Source organism: Panthera leo, chromosome A2 (assembly GCF_018350215.1).
Source record: "Panthera leo isolate Ple1 chromosome A2, P.leo_Ple1_pat1.1, whole genome shotgun sequence".
Classification (NCBI taxonomy): Eukaryota; Metazoa; Chordata; class Mammalia; order Carnivora; family Felidae; genus Panthera; species Panthera leo.
This window is the reverse complement of record NC_056680.1, coordinates 125,669,959-125,689,879: the sequence shown is the minus strand read 5'-3', so window position 1 is coordinate 125,689,879 and position 19,921 is coordinate 125,669,959. Positions and strand designations below refer to the sequence as shown.

The following is a 19,921-nucleotide window of genomic DNA, read 5'->3' as shown; positions in this document are numbered from 1 at the left end:
GACATCATGCATCTGTTTGGCCCAACGTGTGCCAGGACATAAGCAGCGGAACACTCTGGAGTGTGATATCTCTGCTGCAGATTCAGAGCTTTGATGAATTAGCATTTGTTAAACTAATGCCTACAAAGAATTCTTCAAAGCCTAAAAATTGGTATTTCCTACATCCTGGAAAGAATACAACTCTAAAATTCTGCCTGCTATTTAAAATGCTATTCCTTAAGTAAAAGCAGGAGGAGGAGGAGGAGAGGGAGGAGGAGGAGGAGGAGGAGGAGGAGGAGGAGGAGGAGGAGGAGGAGGAGAAGGAGAAATGTCTACCAAGTCTGATAGCTTTCATAACATTTCATAAAGTTTATAATAAGCTTTCCTCAGAGCCTAAACAAGGAGAGTAAAAATTGCAGGATCTCCCAGGCATATCTAGATTGTGGTACTTTGACCCAATCCCCTTATCTCGTCTGAGCATGGCATGTGACTTTGCTGTATCCTGTTTTAGAACAAAGCATTCAGATGATATGTCTTTTCTCTATCTATGATCTGGTTCAGTTTTTTTCCTCCAGAAAAACTGCATTCAGTTCTCATCTTCAAAACAGAAAATCAGTCTCTGGAAAACGAACAAATCATGTGAGGTGGGAAATATAAACACGTTGTGGAATTCTGGAGAAAAGAGATGCATCATATACAGCTGAGTAACTACAAGTGGGTTAATTACAGCACATCTTTTTTTTCACGTTAGGTTTAAAATCCAGCCATGCTGACAGTCCATTCTTGTCTGCATTGCTTATTCCCTGCACACCAAACAGAAGGCCTTGGCAAAACTTGACCCTGGAAGGAATAGTCCAACTCCTCCAGAGGAAAACAGCTACTTGACCAGAATATTCTTTAGCAACAAAATAAGGAGCTCGATCTTACCACACAAAATTGTTTAGAGCAAAATGAAATAACTTGTGAATACAGCAAATTATCATTTCCACAGGCTGTGGACACGGCTGACCAAATTGCTAGAGTTGTGTGTCTGTGGGTCTTTTTTTCTTCAGTTTTAGTTTTGCTTTGTTTGGCAAGAATGAAAGAGGAAGGCCTCCTAACCACCCCACAGGATGATTCCGGCAAGACTCGAGGTTCCTGAGGCTTACGACTGACTTCAGCCAGCAATATAAAAGGGTATGTGGCTGCAGCTGCTGCCATTTGGGTTTTTCCTTTGGCTTCAGTTTTAACTCAGAAAACCTGCTCACCAGGGACTCCCTGCAGCTCTTTCCGGGGCCCAGGCCGCTGGCTCTCTCTCGGGGCTTCTGCAAAAGGAAGGAGTGGGTCTGTGAGTGTTTGGATGTTTTTCTATTCCCTTCACACTTATGAAAAGTCTGTATGTGAGAGTGCGGGACGTGTGTGTGTGTGTATCAGAGAGGGAAGAGTGGAGAAGGGAAGCCAGACTGACAGATTCTGTGGCCTCAGCTTCAGAGTCCCTCAGGGGGCAGCCTCTGCAGCCCGGCTGGTCTCTCGTGGTGCACAGCTCCAAGATGAAGTCCCCCTGGAATATCCTTTTGGTGACTCCTCTGTTCTTACTCCTGCCGCTTCGCACCTCGGCGTCTCCAGCCTCTGATGACTCCCCAAGCACCAGAAACCCCAATGGCCACACCTGTCTAGGTACGTAAGTGTTTTGCATATTTTTTATGTGGGCATAACAATGGGGTCAAATACTTTGCTTGCATAGTAAATCACCTATTTAGTGACATCAATAGCTCTGAATTCCAAGTAAGGTGACAATAACCTCCCCAACATAGAAAACCTTGAGCCTGAGAGTGAGCACATATGTGTGCACAGAAGGACGCTATCCAGTGGCTAGTTTGAATTAGTTGTGTAAGTCTTCCACCTCGCTGGTGATTGTAGTTTTTTTTTTTCTCTTGGAGGGACAACCCTTAGAAAAGCCTGAAATTCTTACCCCTTTCAGGACAGTAGGCAGCGTTGCACAGTAGAAAGAAGGTGGTCTTTGACATCAGACAGCATGACTTCTGCCATATTCCTGGTTCCTCCCCTGAGACTCAGTGGTAGGAGACATAGTTCCCTCCTTTTCGTGGGAAGGTTAAGGAATTTGTGGCCATCCTCATTAGCCATGGGTGTTCGTTTGGATGCCCATACAAATACTCCACGGCCCCGAGAGCTCAGGGAGTCTATTGCTACTTGGGTTTGATGACGGGTTAGCACCCACTTCCACAATTCTCAATTTCTGGCTAACTGCCTGGAGTTGTTGGCCACTCCACATGGTTAAGAAGAAAGGTGAGTGCAAGATGTGTCCATCATGTGATCAACATTTACTGGGCAATGACTGTCCTGAGCCAGGGGCTGCAGGCTGTCCCAGCTGGGGTCTCACTGTTTGAGTTGGTTCCTTGGAGAAACAGGCTCAGAAATTTGCACACAGGGGTGTTTATTGAGGTGTGCTCTTGAGGAAAACACCATGAGGAGGGAGTAAAGCAGCAGGAATAGGCAGAAGGAAAATATGGGCTATGTAACAGCCACACACACACACACACACACACACACACATGCACGCCAATCCCACTCTGGAGCTAAAATGGCCCTTCAAAGTGGCCTGCAGTGGGTCCAGACACTGGAACTGCCAACAGTGAACAGTCACTGGATATGAACTGACCCCAGGGGGCAGCTCCTTTCAGTGGAGGCAATACCTGCAGAGGCACTAGCTGGGAGCCATTAGCACCGCCGGTCCCAGCAACGGGGGGAGGGAGTGTCTCCTGAAAGGGGACATGAGGATATGAGGGTGCTCGGGTTTGCAGGGCTGAATGTGGGGTTAGCTCATTCGCAGCTGGTGGTAGGAGGAAGAGCGTCAGGTAAGAGGAAGAGAGGCAGGAGAATACAAGGAGTTTCTGGTTGGGCTTCCACTACTTTCTGAAAAAAAGCAGGACTATTTGACTTCACACTCACTGGCACAAAGTCACTTCCCAAACATTCCTATGTGTCCCCTCTCCACATGGTCACTGAATGGCCACCACATGCCAGACCTTGTGCTCTGGGCTAGAGATACAAAGATGAATGAATAACAGTGTTTAACAATTTTTAAGTTTGTTTATGTATTTTGAAAGAGAGAGAGAAAGAGAGAGCAAGTGGGGGAGGGGCAGAGAGAAAGGGAGAGAGAGAATCCCAAGCAGGCTCCACACTGTGAGCACAGAGCCCAATGTGGGGCTCCAACTCACAAACAGCGAAATCATGACCTGAGCCAAAACCAAGAATCAGTCGCTTAACTGACTGAGCCACCCAGGTGCCCCAAATGAGAATAATATTTAAAACGCCTCTGTCCTCAGCAAGTTCACTGTTCAGTTTAGGGGGGAAAACAATGAAACTCTGGGCTGTAAAGGTTACAGTTCTTTAAAATGAAGCACAAACTGAGAGCTTAGTGCTCACAATAATACTCCACCTGTCAAAGAACTCTGAACTGTAGCACCCATGGTACAGCCAGCAGAAAGCCAAGAAACACAGAACAAACGCAAACCATTTCGAAGCAGGCAACTGGTGACTGCAAGAACCTCGTCATAGTCATAACATCACTGAGCAAGGAGAAAATTGGAAGAAGGGTGGGGTGAAGTTTTAGAACTTTAGAAATATTTCTACCCAAGTATTGCCAGTCAAAGAAGGAAGCTTCAGGTATTCCCAAAGATTTCACTTGCATTTACCTTCCTGATGAGAGATGCTGGGCTGCAGAAGTCTTGAGCAAACTTGGTTAGGCAGTTGGATTTCTGATCATCCGATTGAGCAGTAAGGGATCATCTTTGTTAGCAGCTAGGGATCTCCTAATTACCATTCCAAAATAAAGTTTTACTTTGACTATAAAAGTATACACTTGCCTTGATTTATAAAAGCATAATAAAATAAAATACTTATAGTCACCTTCTTAACACATGGAAGTAGTTCTGCTTCCCAGTTTTTCCTGGAGCTCAACTGAATTAATTGTGTTCCATCCATTTTTATGAAGATGCGCATTTAGTGATCATATTTGTTTCTTACTCATGAAAGTTTTTTTGCTACTGGTCTGCAGCCATTCTTGCAGCATCCTGGCATTTCTCCCTGCTGCCCTGTGTCTTTTCTCTGAGTTGCATCTGGGCTCATTGGAGTGGTGCATAAAGAAAGTGAGGGTTTTTCAGTGACAAGAATTACATTCACTAAGTTAATAAATATAAGACTGCTAACATTTATTGAGCGTGTATGTGCAATTAACAGTCTTCCAAAAAGTTTATATGAAGTATCTCATTTAATCATTAAAATGACCTTATGGGATATATATTATCATTATTCCCACTTGGCAGGAGAAACAACTGTGAATTAGAGAAATAAACAACTTGGCCAAGTTTACGCAGCCAGTTAAAAGTTGGCCTTAGATTTCACTATCAGTGTGATTATGGTTTTTTGGTTTTTTTTTCAGTGATTAGGTAGGGGCAATATATTTCTTCCTCACATTTTTTTAAATACTATTTTATTTTATAGCTTTATTGAGATATAATTCATGTACTATAAAGTTTACCCTTTTAAAGTATAATGTTTATTTGTTATATTCATAAGTTGTATGTATATTGATCATCAATATTTAATCCAAACATTTTTATCATTCTAAAAAGAAACCCAATATTTATTACCAGTCACTCCCCATTTCCTCTCTTCAGCCCCTAGAAATCACTAATCTCTCTTATATCTCTATAAACACTTCTATAAATGGAATGATAACAATATATGGCTTTTTTGTATAGGTTTCTTTGACTTAGCATAATGTTTTAAGGTTTGTCCATGTTGTAGCATGTACCAACTTCATTTATTCTTAAGTTTGTTTGTTTGTTTTGTTTTTGTTTTTTTCTTAGTAATCTCTACACCCAACCCCGGTCTTGAACTCATGACCCTGAGATCCAGAGTTGTATGCTCTTCCAACTGAGCCAGCCAGGCACTCCCATTTCTTCTTAGGAATAAATAACATTTCATTGTATGGATATGCCCCACATTGTTTATCTACTCATTGTTGATGGACATATAGGTTGTTTCCAGTTCTTAGCTATAATGAATAATTCCGCTATGAACATGCATGTACAAATTTTTGTGTGCACATTTGTTTTCATTTCTCTTGGGTGGAATTTCTGGGTCATACAGTAACTCTGTAGTTAACATTTTAAGGAACTGCCAAACTGTTTTCTAGAGACACTACAGTATTTTACATCCCCACTATTAGTGCATATCATTTTCCCACAACCTCGCCAATACCTTGTTATTATTCATCTTTCTTATTATAGTCATCCTCGTAGATTTGGAGTGACACTTCATTGTAGTTTTGATTTGCATTTCCCAAAATAATAATGATGTTGAACATCTTTCCGTGTGCTTATTGAACATTTGCATATTTTCTTTGACAAAATGTCTACTCAAGTCATTTGCCCATTTTTTAATTGAGTTGTGTCTTCTTATTGTTGAATGATAAAAGTTTTTATATAATCTAGATATATATCCCTTATCAGATACAAGATTTGTAAATACTTTCTCCCATTCCATGGGGTTTTTTTTTCCCCGCTTTATTGATTGTATCCTTGAAAGAGCAAAGTTTTAAATCTTGATGAAGTCCAATTTATCTATTTTTTTCTTTTGTCTTGGGCTTTCTTGTATCATATCTAAATCCCATATTTAAAAAAAAATTATTGAAACTATTGTCTCTTTCTTGTCATGTGCCCATCCCCTTACCTTGTTTGTCAGACACTGGGTCTCTAACTACCATTTTAGTGACCCAGAATATAACTGCTGGGGTTGTAAGTAACAGGAATCAACTTGAGCTAGGCTGAGAAAAAAAAAAAAAAAAAAGAGAAAGCTTTCCTATGAGGATCCCAGGAATGAATTTTAGAACCAAAAGGCAGAAAAATACAATTAGGCCTAAAAAATGAGCCAGGAGCCAAAAAATGATGGCTGTCAGTGTCCTAAGGAGTACTTTTCTGGCCTCTCAGTACCTCCATCTCTGACCCTATATAGACTAGCTTGTTTTACTGCTCTAGGCCCTTTGGCCAATTATGGGCTCCCACAGTCCAGAGTTTGCCTGCAGTTGTCCAGTCCACACCAAGATGGACTCTCCTTCTGGTCGTTAATCCAGCTTCCTGGCAGAAAGAAACTGGGCTAAGTCTTTAGACCACTGAATAGGGGCAAGTGGGAGTGAGGAGAGCTCGCTGTACACATGTGGCTGTCAGAGCCACGGGTGAGAAGACAGCTCTCCAAGAAGTGAGGATTGCTGGGACTGGAGAGATACTCTAAAGGAAACCATCACAGAAGTTACTGAGTGATTGCACCAACATCTCTGTCATAAGCAAACACCTTCAGCTTCAGTCCCACGAGAAGACTTTGCAGGAAGGACGAAACAATACACCTGGAGGGCACCTTCTTAAATATATTCCAAAATCAGAACTAAGCTGTGCAAAGCCCCAGTGGCCCCCTTCCAAATTTACCACAATTTGTTTGCATGGAACCATACATCCCATTTGATCACTAAGCAAATGCTGATTCAACTGTGCTTGAGCAAGCAGTGCCTCTTTCTGCCACTTTCCAAATGTTATGGAATCAATAATAAGCCATGTTCATTTTTACAAAACATCATTTTCTTTCCATGGGTGATTTAGGGGCAAAGTAATATTTATGTTTCTAAGTCATTGACATTTTAAATTAATTCATTGAGTTTTTTGTTTGTTTTTTAAGCACTTATAAAAGGTTAAAAAAAACACCTACCTCCCCCCACCCTTCATCTATGTTTGGTTAAATATATAAAATACCTTCAGAGTCAGTTAAAACCCCATCTCCCCATCCCCCACATCTCACATAGAGTGACTTAATAGCTTGCATGATAAAGAGAAAGGGGTGCCAGTGTGAATGGTAAGATGACAGTGTCACCGACAAAAATAGGAAAGATTTAGATAGAGCCAGCAGAGAAGTTTGAAAATTTATGATCACAATTTTATATACAGAAATTTCATTTTCTCTTTCTCTATAACTGAACACTTGTTCGTAAGCTGCTGTTGCTGCTGATAGCACAAAACACTTCATCTTACCGCTTTGTGTTTAAATTTGGTCTCCTCTGGGTACCTCAGGGCTCTCTTCTTTCCTTGCTAGGGCTGGTCTCAATTCTGAAGGAGGGCTTATGTACCATTCTGACATTTACAGCTCTTGGCCTCTGAGGGCAGGCCTCTGTCCCCATGGTCATGGCTGGTGTAGATCATGGGCTCCTTTCAGCAAGGGAATATCCACTGTTGCTCTCAGAGCATCTGCTCGTCTCCATCCCCCCACCATCCCCCAGGTCACCCGCTGGGGCCTTCAGATTGTGTTGGTCTAGCCTGTCACCTACTGGTTCCCAGCTATAGCTGTAGCCCCCTGCACTTTGCCCCCCACTTTTCACACCTTCTCCCCTCCTTAATTCCCATACTTTTATTTCTACATTATCATAGAATTTAACCCCAACCTTGGCACAAATGTTAGGTTTCTGATCATCTACACTTTCACTATACCCACATTTGCCTGTTATTTTCCTGGACTGTTCTGGGGGGTCACATCTCTGAAAAGAAAGGCCAATAAAGACACTATAGAGAGAGATCTACCACTTTGGGGAAAGGTCACAAAGTGAGCAAAACCTAAAGAACTCAAGTTAACAGTATGCTTTTCTTCAGGCAGAATGTGAATAAATTTTAGTGGGGAGGGAGGGTGTGAAACTAGAACATAGATTAATTGTACTATGGGAAAGAGGAAAAAAAAAGAATGTTGCAAAGCATCAAGCTGAGTAAAATCCCCATAAAGCTATGATGTATCCATCTCTCTATTTATACAGCTATTTTATATAGCTCTGACATATGTGAGTGAACTGCACACGCCAGTCAAAAGACAAGATGATCAGACTAGATAAATAAGGCAAGATCCAACTATATTCTGTCTGCTGGAGACGCTTTAGATTCAATAACACAAAAAGGTTGAATGGAAGATACTTGGAATTAATATATTAGTATCAGACAAAATTGGCTTTAAGATATGAAATCATCCTAAGACAAAGAGGTATTTTTAATAATGATACAGAGCTCAATATATCAAGAAGAAGTAATAATTGTAAATGTACATATACTTAATAATAGAGCCAAAAAAACCCCAAGAGATAAAAATTTAATTAAAAAATTAGAAAAAAATACAATTCAACAATACAGTTGAAAATGTCAATGCTCCTTTCTCTGTAATTGGTAGAACAAAGGACAAAAAGTACGTAAGGATGTGGAAGACTGAGCAATTCTGACTTGACCCAACTAACATCTATAGAACACCCCATTCAGCTACAGCAAAATATACATTGTTTTTTAACTACACATGGCCCATTATCCAGTATAGACCATATACTAGGCAAAAAAACAGGTATCAATCCATTTTTAAAGATGGGAAATCATACAAATATTTTTCTACTTAAATTAGAAATCAACAATAGGAACAAATCTGGAAAAAAATCAAATGTGTATAAGACAACACGCTTCTGTAAAAAAATAATAATAAGACAGGAAATCACAGGAAAATTAAAAAAATAGTTTGGCTTAAATGAAAAACCACAATATATCAAATTTTATGGAATGTAGCTAAAGTAGTGTTTAGAGAAAAAATTATTTATTTTTCTTTTTTAGACAGAGTGTGCACAAGGTGGGGCAGAGGAGTAGAGAGACAGAATCTTAAGCAGGCACCATGCCCAGCACAGAGCCTGACTTGGAGTCAGTCTCACGACTCTGAAATCATGACCTGAGCCAAAATCAAAAGTCAGATGCTTAACTGACTAAGCCACCCAGCCACCTCCCAAATTCATAATTCTATACCCTTATTCTACAGAAAAATTCAACATCAGCAAAAATCCTTAACAAAATATTAACAAACTGAATCCAGCAACATATAAAATGATTTATACACCATGACCAAGTGGGGTTTATCCTAAGAATACATGGTCGTTTTAACATCTAAAAATCAATTAATGGCATATCCCATTAATTAATAGAATAGAGGCTATAACTACATTATCATCCCTATAGAAATAGAAAAATTATTTGGCAAATCTATCACCCATCCACATCAAAAATTCTCAACAAATTATGAAATAAAAAGGAACTTTCTTAACCTGATAAGGGGCATCTGTGAGAACCCTATTGCTAGCTTCATACTCATTGATGAAAGACTTAAATACTTTCCTCTTAAGATCAGGAACACAGGAAGGGTGTCTACTTTCACCACTGCTGGTCAACATTTTTTGGAAAATTCTCTTCAGTTTAATAAAGAAATAAAAATAGTAGAAGCATGCAAGTTGGAAAGAAATAAGTAAAACTATCTTTAGAAGTAAAACTGTCTTTATTTTCAGACAACAGAATCCTGAATATAGAAAATCCTGAGATATTAACAATAAAATGACTGTAATGAATAGGAAAGCTTAACAAGGTTGCAGGATTCAAGATTAATATAAAAGTCAGTTACATTTGTTTATATTACCAACACATTTTCAAGAATTGAAATGAAGAAAACAATTCCATCTACAATATAATAAAAAAATACCTAGGAATAAATTTAGAAAAAGAAATGTGATTACATTGAAAACTACAAACCATTGCTGAGAGAAATTAAAGAATGCTTTATTGGAATGGACAGATGTCTCATGCTAATGGATTGGAAAACTCAATAGTGTTAAAATAGCATTACTCCCCAAATTGTATCTATAAACACAATTTCAATCAAAATCCTAACATCCTTTTTTGGTAAAAATTGGCAAGCTGGTCCTAAAATTCATATGAAAACACAAACTATAATCGTCAAAAATTTTGAAAAACACTGTTGGAGAACTGACACTATCTGATTTCCTATTTCAGATCACTTGTAATTAGTAATTCAACATAAATTCTGGGTCTCAGGTAAGAGCAAAAACTATGAAACTTCTATAAGAAAATCTTTGTGACTTTGGATTCAAAGATTCTTAATATGACATCAAAAGAACCATACAAAAATTAAAAAAAATTCTAAATCGCACCTTATTAAATTTAAACATTTTTGCTCTCCCAGAAACATCATTGGAAACTGAAAAGAATATTGTGAGAAAATATGCACAAACTGTGTAGATTTCAATATAGCAATGACTATTTTAATTGATGTTATTGATAATGTTCACTTTAAAAATCCCATATTTTAATATGTTCATTGTGACACTTAGAAGCATTTGTATTTCAAAGTTCAACTGATCTGGATTAAAATCACCAGTCAGCCAGTTGGTAGAAGAATCGCTGCTTATCTAAAAGGCCTTGGGTATGTTGCCTAACTTCTTTGCGCCTCCTAGTTTTCATCTGTAAAATGGGAGGTACCAATCTCATGAGGGTGTTGTGAAGATTAAATGAGATATAGCTTGTAAAAACACGCAGCTGAGAGCTGAAACAATGAAAGTATCTTAGAAAATGGCATTTCACATTTTCCTAGAACTTGGTAAGGTAGAAGGCAACTATTAAAAAGTTTATTCAATGAGAAATTATCTGATAAAATAATATGTATTGGTTTTTTCTAATTATAAAAGAATGTGTGGCTTTCATAGAGATTTTAGGAAACAGCAAAGAATATTTTTGAAGAATAAAATCAACTGTAATCCCCAAACCCAGATGATCACTATTGATATTTTGCTATATTTCCTTTCAAAAAGGTCTGGGTATGTGTTTATGGAGTTTGGGACCTCGTCTTATTATTTTGTTTGATTTCTAAATCTGGATGGCTAAGTAGACAATCTAAAATCAACACTTTTTTTTTCAAGAAAACATTTGTAAAAACTTTGGTGGGCGCCTGGGTGGCCCAGTGGGATGTTAACCATCCCACTCTTGGTCTTGACTCAGGTCATGACTTGCGGGTTTGTAGGATTGAGCCCCACTGCAGGCTCTGTGCTGACAGTTTGGAGCCTGCTTGGGATTCTCTCTTTCCCTCTCTCTCTCTCTCTCTCTCTCTCTCTGCCCCTCCCCTGCTTACACTCACTCTCTCTCTCAAAATAAATAAATAAACTTTGTTTAAAAATAAAAGAACTTTGGTAGTAATAAGTCTTTGCTAGCAAGTGGACATTTTTCAATTTTTTTCATCTTTTATATCTATCTTATCTACCTACCTACCTACCTACCTACCTACGTATCTATCTAATCTATCTACCTATCAATCCATCCATCCATCCATCATCAGTCTATCCTTTTCTATTCATCCATCCATCCACCCACCCACTCAGCCATTCATCCATTTGTTTTTCTATCCATCCATCCTCTATCTCTAAGTACGTATCTTAAAATTCAAAAATAAAAGTGAAAGGAAACATGAAGTCATATATTTTTGGAAAGATAATCTGATTAGTTACTTTAATGATAAGGTCTGACTTTGCCATTTAGGTTTATACAGAGGACATTTCTCATAACCTGATGAACTAAATCTGTAGCTCCAAATTTGACAAAAATATACATGAAGTATGCATTTAGATAAAAGGTTTTACTTAAAATATTATATACGCAAAAGTGTATTGAAAAGAATAGTATTTCAACTTCCCAGTTCTTTCTGAGTGTATTAAGTTCTAACAAGTTCTCTCGAGGTGAATTATAATAGATATAATTAAAAGAAGAGTCTTAGTAAAACATATATATACATATATATGTATATGTACACACACACACACACACATATATATATATATATATATATATATATATATCCCAGAAATTGAGAAAATAGAAGATTTCATTGATTTGGTAACAAATGTTTTTGCAAGTCAGGTGGTTTCTAGTTCTTTGCTTTCAACACGATTGAAGGGGCACTTAATGGAATTTTCAGGTGATAGATCATTTGAAATAATTGCCAATGATAGATCACTTTAAGACTTTTGACATTTAACTTAGAAGGAGTTAAAGAATAAAGTGACATTTCTCTACCAAAAGTCCTTCTATTTCATTTACTTAAGTGAACATGTTTTCTCAGCACTTGCCTCTTTAAAAATGAAAAATAAGAACAGACATGATGTTGAACTTTGCCTGTTTACATGAATAAGTAATATTCTTCATCAGACATAAGTACTAATTGAAAAGGGCAATCATCTCTTTAAGAAGTGCAATTCCAATAAAATTTTAATTTTATTATTTAGGAATTGTTAAATTGACAATAATACATATTGCTGAGAAAAGTTAATTTTACTAATAATGAAAACTATCCAGAAGAATTTTTTAAAACTTAGAGTTATATTCACAGGAAATTAAAATTTCCATTTAAATTTTATTCATATTTTTAGTGCTAAGAAGTATAACAGTGCCATCAATAAAATACATTCAACCATAAAAATATATTACATTGGGATACAATTCTGTACTGGAAGAAAAATTCAAGGAGGTAGACTTTTTATTGAAATATGATTTCAAGGAGAGGGATTATCAACATAAATTTCTCATTGTGAAAAAAGTGCTTGAGCTTATATTTTTTAAGTGGATGAGAGTAGGTATGAATCACTACAGTATTTAGATTCCTTTGGATACATAGAGATTAATGTATGATTTCTACCATTAATATTTATAGTCTGCCTAGAATTATATACTCTTTGCATCTTTTTAAATTGATAACCATTAATATTACATTAACATCCATTAAAATGTGGAAAGGGTACATAGTTTCTCAAATTTCCTTTAGGGGGTACAAGGTAAAATGTTTGAAACCATTGGTTTACACTGTAGACTCTACAGAATTTGGACCCCATGCTCTATGGTCTGCCCTTCAAGGCTCTTCACAATGGGATCCCTTTCTACCTCTCTCACTTTGTCTTTCCCATGGACCCTGAGCTCTAGCTTTGGCCAACCCTTCTCTTTCTCACAACCAAGTCTTTAAAAAAGAGATTCCTCTCTTTTTGAAGGCCTTTCTTGCCTTTTTCTGTCAAATAAGGTCCTTCCATTCTTTTAACACTCAACTCCTGCAGGAAACTATCACTGGCTACCAAGGCAGAGTTCGTTTCTTTTTTAATCAATAATTTATTTATTTTTTATTTGCATCCAAGTTAGTTAGCATATGATGCAACAATGATTTCAGTAGATTCCTTAATACCCCTTCCCCATTTAGCCCATCCCCCCTCTATATTTAAGAGTCTCTTATGTTTTATCCCCCTCCTCGTTTTTATATTATTTTTGCTTCCCTTCCCTTATGTTCATCTGTTTTGTTTCTTAAAGTCCTCATATGAGTGAAGTTATATGATATTTGTCTTTCTCCGAGTAATTTCGCTTAGCATAATACTTTCTAGTTCCATCCACGTAGTTGCAAATGGCAAGATTTCATTCTTTTGATTACTGAGTGATACTTCATTGTGTGTATATATACATATAATATATAATTTTTGGAGACATGTCTATTCATGTCTTTTGTCCATTTCTTCACTGGATTTTTTGTTTTTTGGGTGTCGAGTTTGATAAGTTCTCTATAGATTTTGGATACTAACCCTTTATCTGATATGTCATTTGCAAATATCCTCTCCCATTCCGTTGATTGACTTTTACTTTGCTGATTGTTTCCTTTGCTGTGCGGAAGCTTTTTATTTTGATGAGGTCCCAATAGTTCATTTTTGCTTTTATTTCCCTCGCCTCTAGAGATGTGTTGAGTAAGAAGTTGCTGCGGCCAAGATGAAAGAGGTTTTTGCCCGCTTTCTCCCCGAGGATTCTGATGGCTTCCTATCTTATGTTTAGGTCTTGCATCCATTTTGAGTTTATTTTTGTGTATGGTGTAAGAAAGGGTTCTGGGTTCATTTTCTGCATGTTACTGTCCAGTTTTTCCAGCACCATTTGCTTAAGAGACTGTCTTTATTCCACTGGATATTCTTTCCTGCTTTGTCAAAGATTAGTTGGCCATATGTTTGTGGGTCCATTTCTGGGTTTTCTATTCTGTTCCACTGATCTGAGTGTCTGTTTTTGTGTCAGTACCATACTGTCTTGATGATTAAAGCTTTGTAATACAGCTTGAAGTCTGGGATTGTGATGCCTCCTGCTTTTGTTGTCTTTTTCAAGATTGCTTTGGCTATTCTGGGTCTTTTCTGGTTCCATACAAATTTTAGGATTGTTTGTTCTAGCTCTGTGAAGAATGCTAGTGTTATTTTGATAGAGATTGCATTGAATATGTAGATTGCTTTGGGTAGTATCGGCATTTTAACAATATTTGTTCTTCCTATCCAGGAGCATGGAATATTTTTCCATTTTTTGTGTCTTCTTCAATTTCTTTCATCAGCTTTCTATAGTTTTCAGTGTATAGATTTTTCACCTCTTTGGTTAGATTTATTCCTAGGTATTTTATGATTTTTGGTGCAATTGTAAATGGGATCCATTCCTTGATCTCTCTTTCTGTTGCTTCAATATCGGTGTATAGGAATGCAACCATTTCTGTGCATTGGTTTTATATCCTGCAACTTTGCTAAATTCATGGATTAGTTCTAGTAGTTTTTTGGTGGAATCTTTTGGGTTTTCTGTATAGAGTATCATATCATCTGTGAAAAGTAAAAGTTTGACCTCCTCCTGGCTGATTTGGATGCCTTTTATTTCTTTGTGTTGTCTGATTGCAGAGGCTAAGCCTTCCAATGCTATGTTGAATAACAGTGGCGAGAGTGAATATCCTTATTTTATTCCTGACCTTAGGGAGAAGCTCTTAGTTTTTCCCCATTGAGGATGATATTAGCATTGGGTCTTTCATATATGGCTTTTATGCTCTTGAGGCATGATCCTTCTATCCCTACTTTTTGAGGGTTTTTATTAAGAAAGGATGCTGTATTTTGCCAAATGCTTTCTCTGCATCTATTAAGAGGATCATATGGCTCTTGTCCTTTCTTTTATTGATGTGATAAATCACATTAATTGTTTTGCGGATATTGAGCCAGCCCTGCATCACAGGTATAAATCCCACTTGGTCGTGGTGAATAATTTTTTTAATGTATTGTTGGATTTTTGCATCCATGTTCATCAGGGAAATTGGTCTATAGTCCTCCTTTTGCATGGGGACTTTGGTTTTGGAATCGAGGTAATGCTGGCATCATAGAAAACGTTTGAAAGTTTTCCTTCCATTTCTATTTTTTGGAACAGCTTCAAGAGAATAAGTGTTAACTCTTCTTTAATTGTTTGGTAGAATTCCTCTGGAAATCCATCTGGCCCTGGACTCTTGTTTTTTGGGAGATTTTTGATTACTAATTCGATTTCGTTACTGGTTATGGGTCTGTTCAAATTTTCTATTTCTTCCTGTTTCAGTTTTGGTAGTGTATATGTTTCTAGGAATTTGTCCATTTCTTCCAGATTGCCCATTTTATTGGTGTATAATTGCTCATAATATTCTCTAATTATTGCTTGTATTTCTGCTGTGTTGGTTGTGATCTCTCCTCTTTCATTCTTGATTTTATTTACTTGGGTTCTTTCCTTTTCTTTTTGATCAAACTGGCTAGGGGTTTATCAATTTTGTTAATTCTTTCAAAGAACCAGTTTCTAGTTTAATTGATCTGTTCTCCTGTTGTTGTTGTTTTTTGTTTTTTGTTTTTATTTTGTTTTGTTTTGGTTTTGGTTTTGATAGCATTGATTTCTGCTCTAATCTTTATTATTTCCTGTCTTCTGCTGGTTTGGGGGTTTTATTTGCTGTTCTTTTTCCAGCTCTTTAAGGTGTAAGGTTAGGTTGTGTATCTGAGACTTTTCTTCCTTCTTTAGGAAGGCCTTGATTGCTATATACTTCCCTCCTATGACCGCCTTTGCTGTGTGCCAGAGGTTTTGGACTGTGGTGTTATCATTTTCATTGGCTTCTAGGTACTTTTTATTTCCTCTTTAACTTCTTGGATAGCCCATTCGTTCTTTAGTAGGATGTTCTTTAGTCTCCAGGTATTTGTTACCTTCCCCAATTTTTTCTTGTGGTTGATTTCGAGTTTCATAGCATTGTGGTCTGAAAATACGTATGGTATGATCTCGATCTTTTTATACTTGTTCAGGGCTTATTTATGTCCCAGTATGTGATCTATTCCAGAGAAAGTTCCATGTGCACTGGAGAAGAATGTATATTCTGCTGCTTTAGGATGAAATGTTCTGAATACATCTGTTAAGTCCATCTGGTCCAGTGTGTCATTCAAAACCATTGTTTCCTTGTTGATTTTCTGTTCAGATGATGTGTCCGTTGTTGTAAGTGGGGTGTTGAAGTCCCCTACTATTATGGTATTATTATCAATAAGTTTCTTTATGTTTGTGATTAATTTATATATTTGGGTGCCTCCACATTTAGAGCATAAATATTTACAACTGTTAGATCTTCTTGGTGGATAGACCCCTTAATTATGATATAATACCCTTCTTCATCACTTGTTACAGTCTTTATTTTAAAGTCTAGATTGTCTAATATAAAAAAATACAGCTAATCTGGCTCTCTTTTGGCGACCATTGACATGATAGATGGTTCTCCACCCCCTTGCTTTCATATGTCTTTATGTCTAAAGTGGGTCCCTTGTAAACAGCATATAGATGGATCTTGTTTTCTTTTTCATTCTGTTACCCTATGTCTTTTGATTGGAGCATTTAGTTCATTGACATTTAGAGTGAGTTCTGAAATGTATGAATTTATAGCCATTATGTTTCTTGTAGAGTTGGGAGTTTCTGGTGGTATTCTCTGGTCCTTTCTAGTCTTGTTGCTTTTGATCTTTTATTCCCCCATCTTTTCTCCCCTCAGAGAGTCCCCCTTAAAATTTCTTGCAGGGATGGTTTAGTGGTCATGAACTCCTTTAATTTTTGTTTGGGAAACTTTTAATCTCTCCTTCTATTTTGAATGACAGCCTGCTGGATAAAGAACTCTTTTCCCAGATACCAGCCAGCATGGCTTCCCAAGGGCAGCGGCTTCAGTCTGCTTTATTAACTCTTTTCTGCACAGCCCTCTTTCAGTTTATTTTTCCTTAGAATGTAATGAGCCCCTTCAAATTGCATACTAAATAAAGTTGTCTTTAATTCTTTCAAAAAAAAAAAAAAAAAAAAAGAATTCTTGGCTGCATATTTTTCCAATTCAGCACCCTGAATATATCCTGCCACTCTTTTCTGGCCTGCCAAGTTTCTGTGGATAGGTCTACTGCAAACCTGATGTGTCTTCCCTTGTAGGTTAAGGACTTTTTTTCCCTTGCTGCTTTCATGATTCTCTCCTTGCCTGAGTATTTTGTGAATTTGACTATGATATGCCTTGTCGATGGTCGGTTTTTGCTGAGTCTAATGGGAGTCCTCTGTGCTTCCTGAATTTTGACATCTCTGTCTTTCCCCAGGTTAGGAAAGTTTTCCACTATGATTTGCTCACATAACACTTCTACCCCTTTTTCTCTCTCTTCCTGTTATGGGACCCCTGTGATTCTGATATTGTTCCTTTTTAATGAGTCACTCATTTCTCTAATTCTTTTTTTTTTTTTTTCCAACGTTTTTTATTTATTTTTGGGACAGAGAGAGACAGAGCATGAACGGGGGAGGGGCAGAGAGAGAGGGAGACACAGAATCGGAAACAGGCTCCAGGCTCTGAGCCATCAGCCCAGAGCCTGACGCGGGGCTCGAACTCACGGACCGCGAGATCGTGACCTGGCTGAAGTCGGACGCTTAACCGACTGCGCCACCCAGGCGCCCCTCATTTCTCTAATTCTTAAATCGTCATCTTTTGCCTTAGTCTCCCTCTTTTTTTCTGCTTCATTGTTCTCCATAAGTTTGTCCTCTATATCGCTGCTTGCCTCAACCATCCTTGCCGCCATGGCATCCATTTGAAATTGCAGCTCAGTTATAGCATATTTTATTTCATCCTGACTAGCCTTTATCTCTGCAGAAAGGGATTCTAATCTGTTTTCAACCCCAGCTGGTATTCTTATTTTCATGATTCTAAATTCTGGTTCAGACATCTTGCTTGTATCTGTGTTGATTAAGTCACTGGCTGTCATTTCTTCCTGTTTTTTCTTTTGGGGTGAATTCCTTCATTTCATCATTTTGAAGGAAGAAAAGGAATTAATAAGGTAAAAAAATTAAAATTAAAAATTAAAAACAACACAAAAAATATCAAATAAAGGTTGCTGGATCCTAGGTGTGTTTTGGTCTGGTTGTTGGAAGGAGCTTGATAGATTAGAGAAAAAACAAAAAGATAAGAAAAAAAAAGTTTGAAAGTTTGAAAAAAATGAATACAATGAAATAAAGTGAAATGATGTAAGTAAAATATAACTTGAAAAATTTACCAAAAAAGTAAAAAATATAGTAGAAAAAATTAAAACTATTTTTAATAAAAATGGAAAATAAAAATATTTTCTCTTTCTGTATTCAAGAATAAGAAAAGAAAAAAGTTTGAATAGATGGACCAGCAAACGTACTGTAATACTATTGAAATTACATCAGTTTCTCCTAGAAGTCAAAGTATGAAGCACTTTATAGACTGTAAACTAAGCAGGTGCAGAGACTTGTGGTGTTCCTGAAGAGTGACGTTGGCCCAGTTGGGCGGGGCATAGTGTAAGGGCTCTGCTCTCCACTAGGTGGGGCTGCTTAGCTTACTGGAGTGGATTGTTGTGGCAGGCGTAGTTGCGTATGCGCATGCGTGGGGGGGTGAAAATGGCATCACCCAGCTAACCAGTGTCTAGTATCGGAACTCTGTGCTCTCCCTGACCAGCAATCGTGCACCTGTCCTTTGTCTCCAGCTTCTGTCTACTCCCCACTTTTACACTGTCTGTGACCAAGCTGTCATGTTGCCAGGTGGCACCTCCCTCCTGAGTTTTATCTCAGATGTGGCTGTGTTTCCCAACCCCTCACTTCTGAAGGACTGAAGCTTTGACCCGCTCAGACCTTCTAGGTGAGGGTCTCACCAAGCAATGGTCGAGTGCCGGCCCCACCCAGGGACATTCTCGGGACTGTGCTGCCACTGATGTCCAGAGACTGTGGCCCCAGCCTGCCCCAGACTGCCAGCCTGCCCCAGAAAAAGTTCACGTGATTGTGTAGCAGCAGCATTTCAGGGGTTATGGAAAATCATGACACACATCTGGCACCAGGCTTCACCCTTAATGACCTTGTTCCAGCACCAGCAAATGTGTTTGTTCTCCAGGGTCCACTGAGACCCCCTCGGACCTCGCTCTCTGCTCCTGGGGATTTGCCCTTCCCAACAGAGCACCACCAGGTATCGAGCTGTGGAGTTTCAGATTCTGTACTCCCCCTGTTTATAGAGTCTTAATGGAATTTAAACCCTCTCCTTTCTCCTTTCCCCTTTTTTTGTTCAGTCCCTTGCATACTCTTTCTTTTCTCTCCAGCTGCTTTCCTACTCTACCCCCTGCCTCCACCCCTGTTTCTGTCCTCTCTCTGCACAAAAACCAGCTCCCTGCCCTTAGTGGCTTCTCTCTCCCCCAGTTCACCTCCCCACACCTCATACCTGCTGAGTTCTCTGGTTTAGGTTGTGCAGATTGTTGTGTTAATCCTCAAGTCAGTTTTGTACATGTTCAGGATAGTCTAGTGTTGATCTGGCTGTATTTCAAGGATGAGAGACACACAAAAAACCTTCCATGCTGTTCTGCAATCTTGGCCCCTCCCAGAGTTAGTTTCTTCTTCCTCTCTGCTTCCAAAACACTAACAGATCCCTCTACCATAGCACTCACAGGTTGCCATAACTAGACTGTTTTTCTCATCATCAGGCTTTCCTCCTGGTCTGTGATTTCTTTTATTCATGTTTGTATCCTCAAACTTCTGAGCATATAGTAGGTGCTAATAAACATGTGTTGAATTAAAAACAGGATGGAATGGTTCCTGTCTTTACTCTCATCTCTTTATTATTAGCTTTTTATATATTTCTAAATTAGTCAAGCCAACCATCCTGGATCTCTCAACACAGTCTGCTTATTTCCTCTCACCAATACTCCTCACCCTTGAATACC

The 19,921-nt window shown here is 38.2% G+C and overlaps 1 protein-coding gene across 3 annotated transcripts in view; it reads left to right on the top strand.

Annotated features, from left to right (window-relative positions):
• The first annotated feature begins 932 nt into the window (after nt 1–932).
• The window catches only part of AOAH (acyloxyacyl hydrolase), a 168,451-nt gene continuing 149,462 nt past the window's right edge, over nt 933–19,921 (top strand). The window contains exons 1-2 of one of the 3 annotated variants that reach the window (XM_042922170.1): nt 933–1,155; nt 1,444–1,635. In XM_042922170.1, the coding sequence (XP_042778104.1) occupies nt 1,509–1,635 (127 nt within the window). In that variant the 5' untranslated portion in view covers nt 933–1,155; nt 1,444–1,508. The other 2 variants (XM_042922186.1, XM_042922177.1) reach the window with 2 other exon arrangements.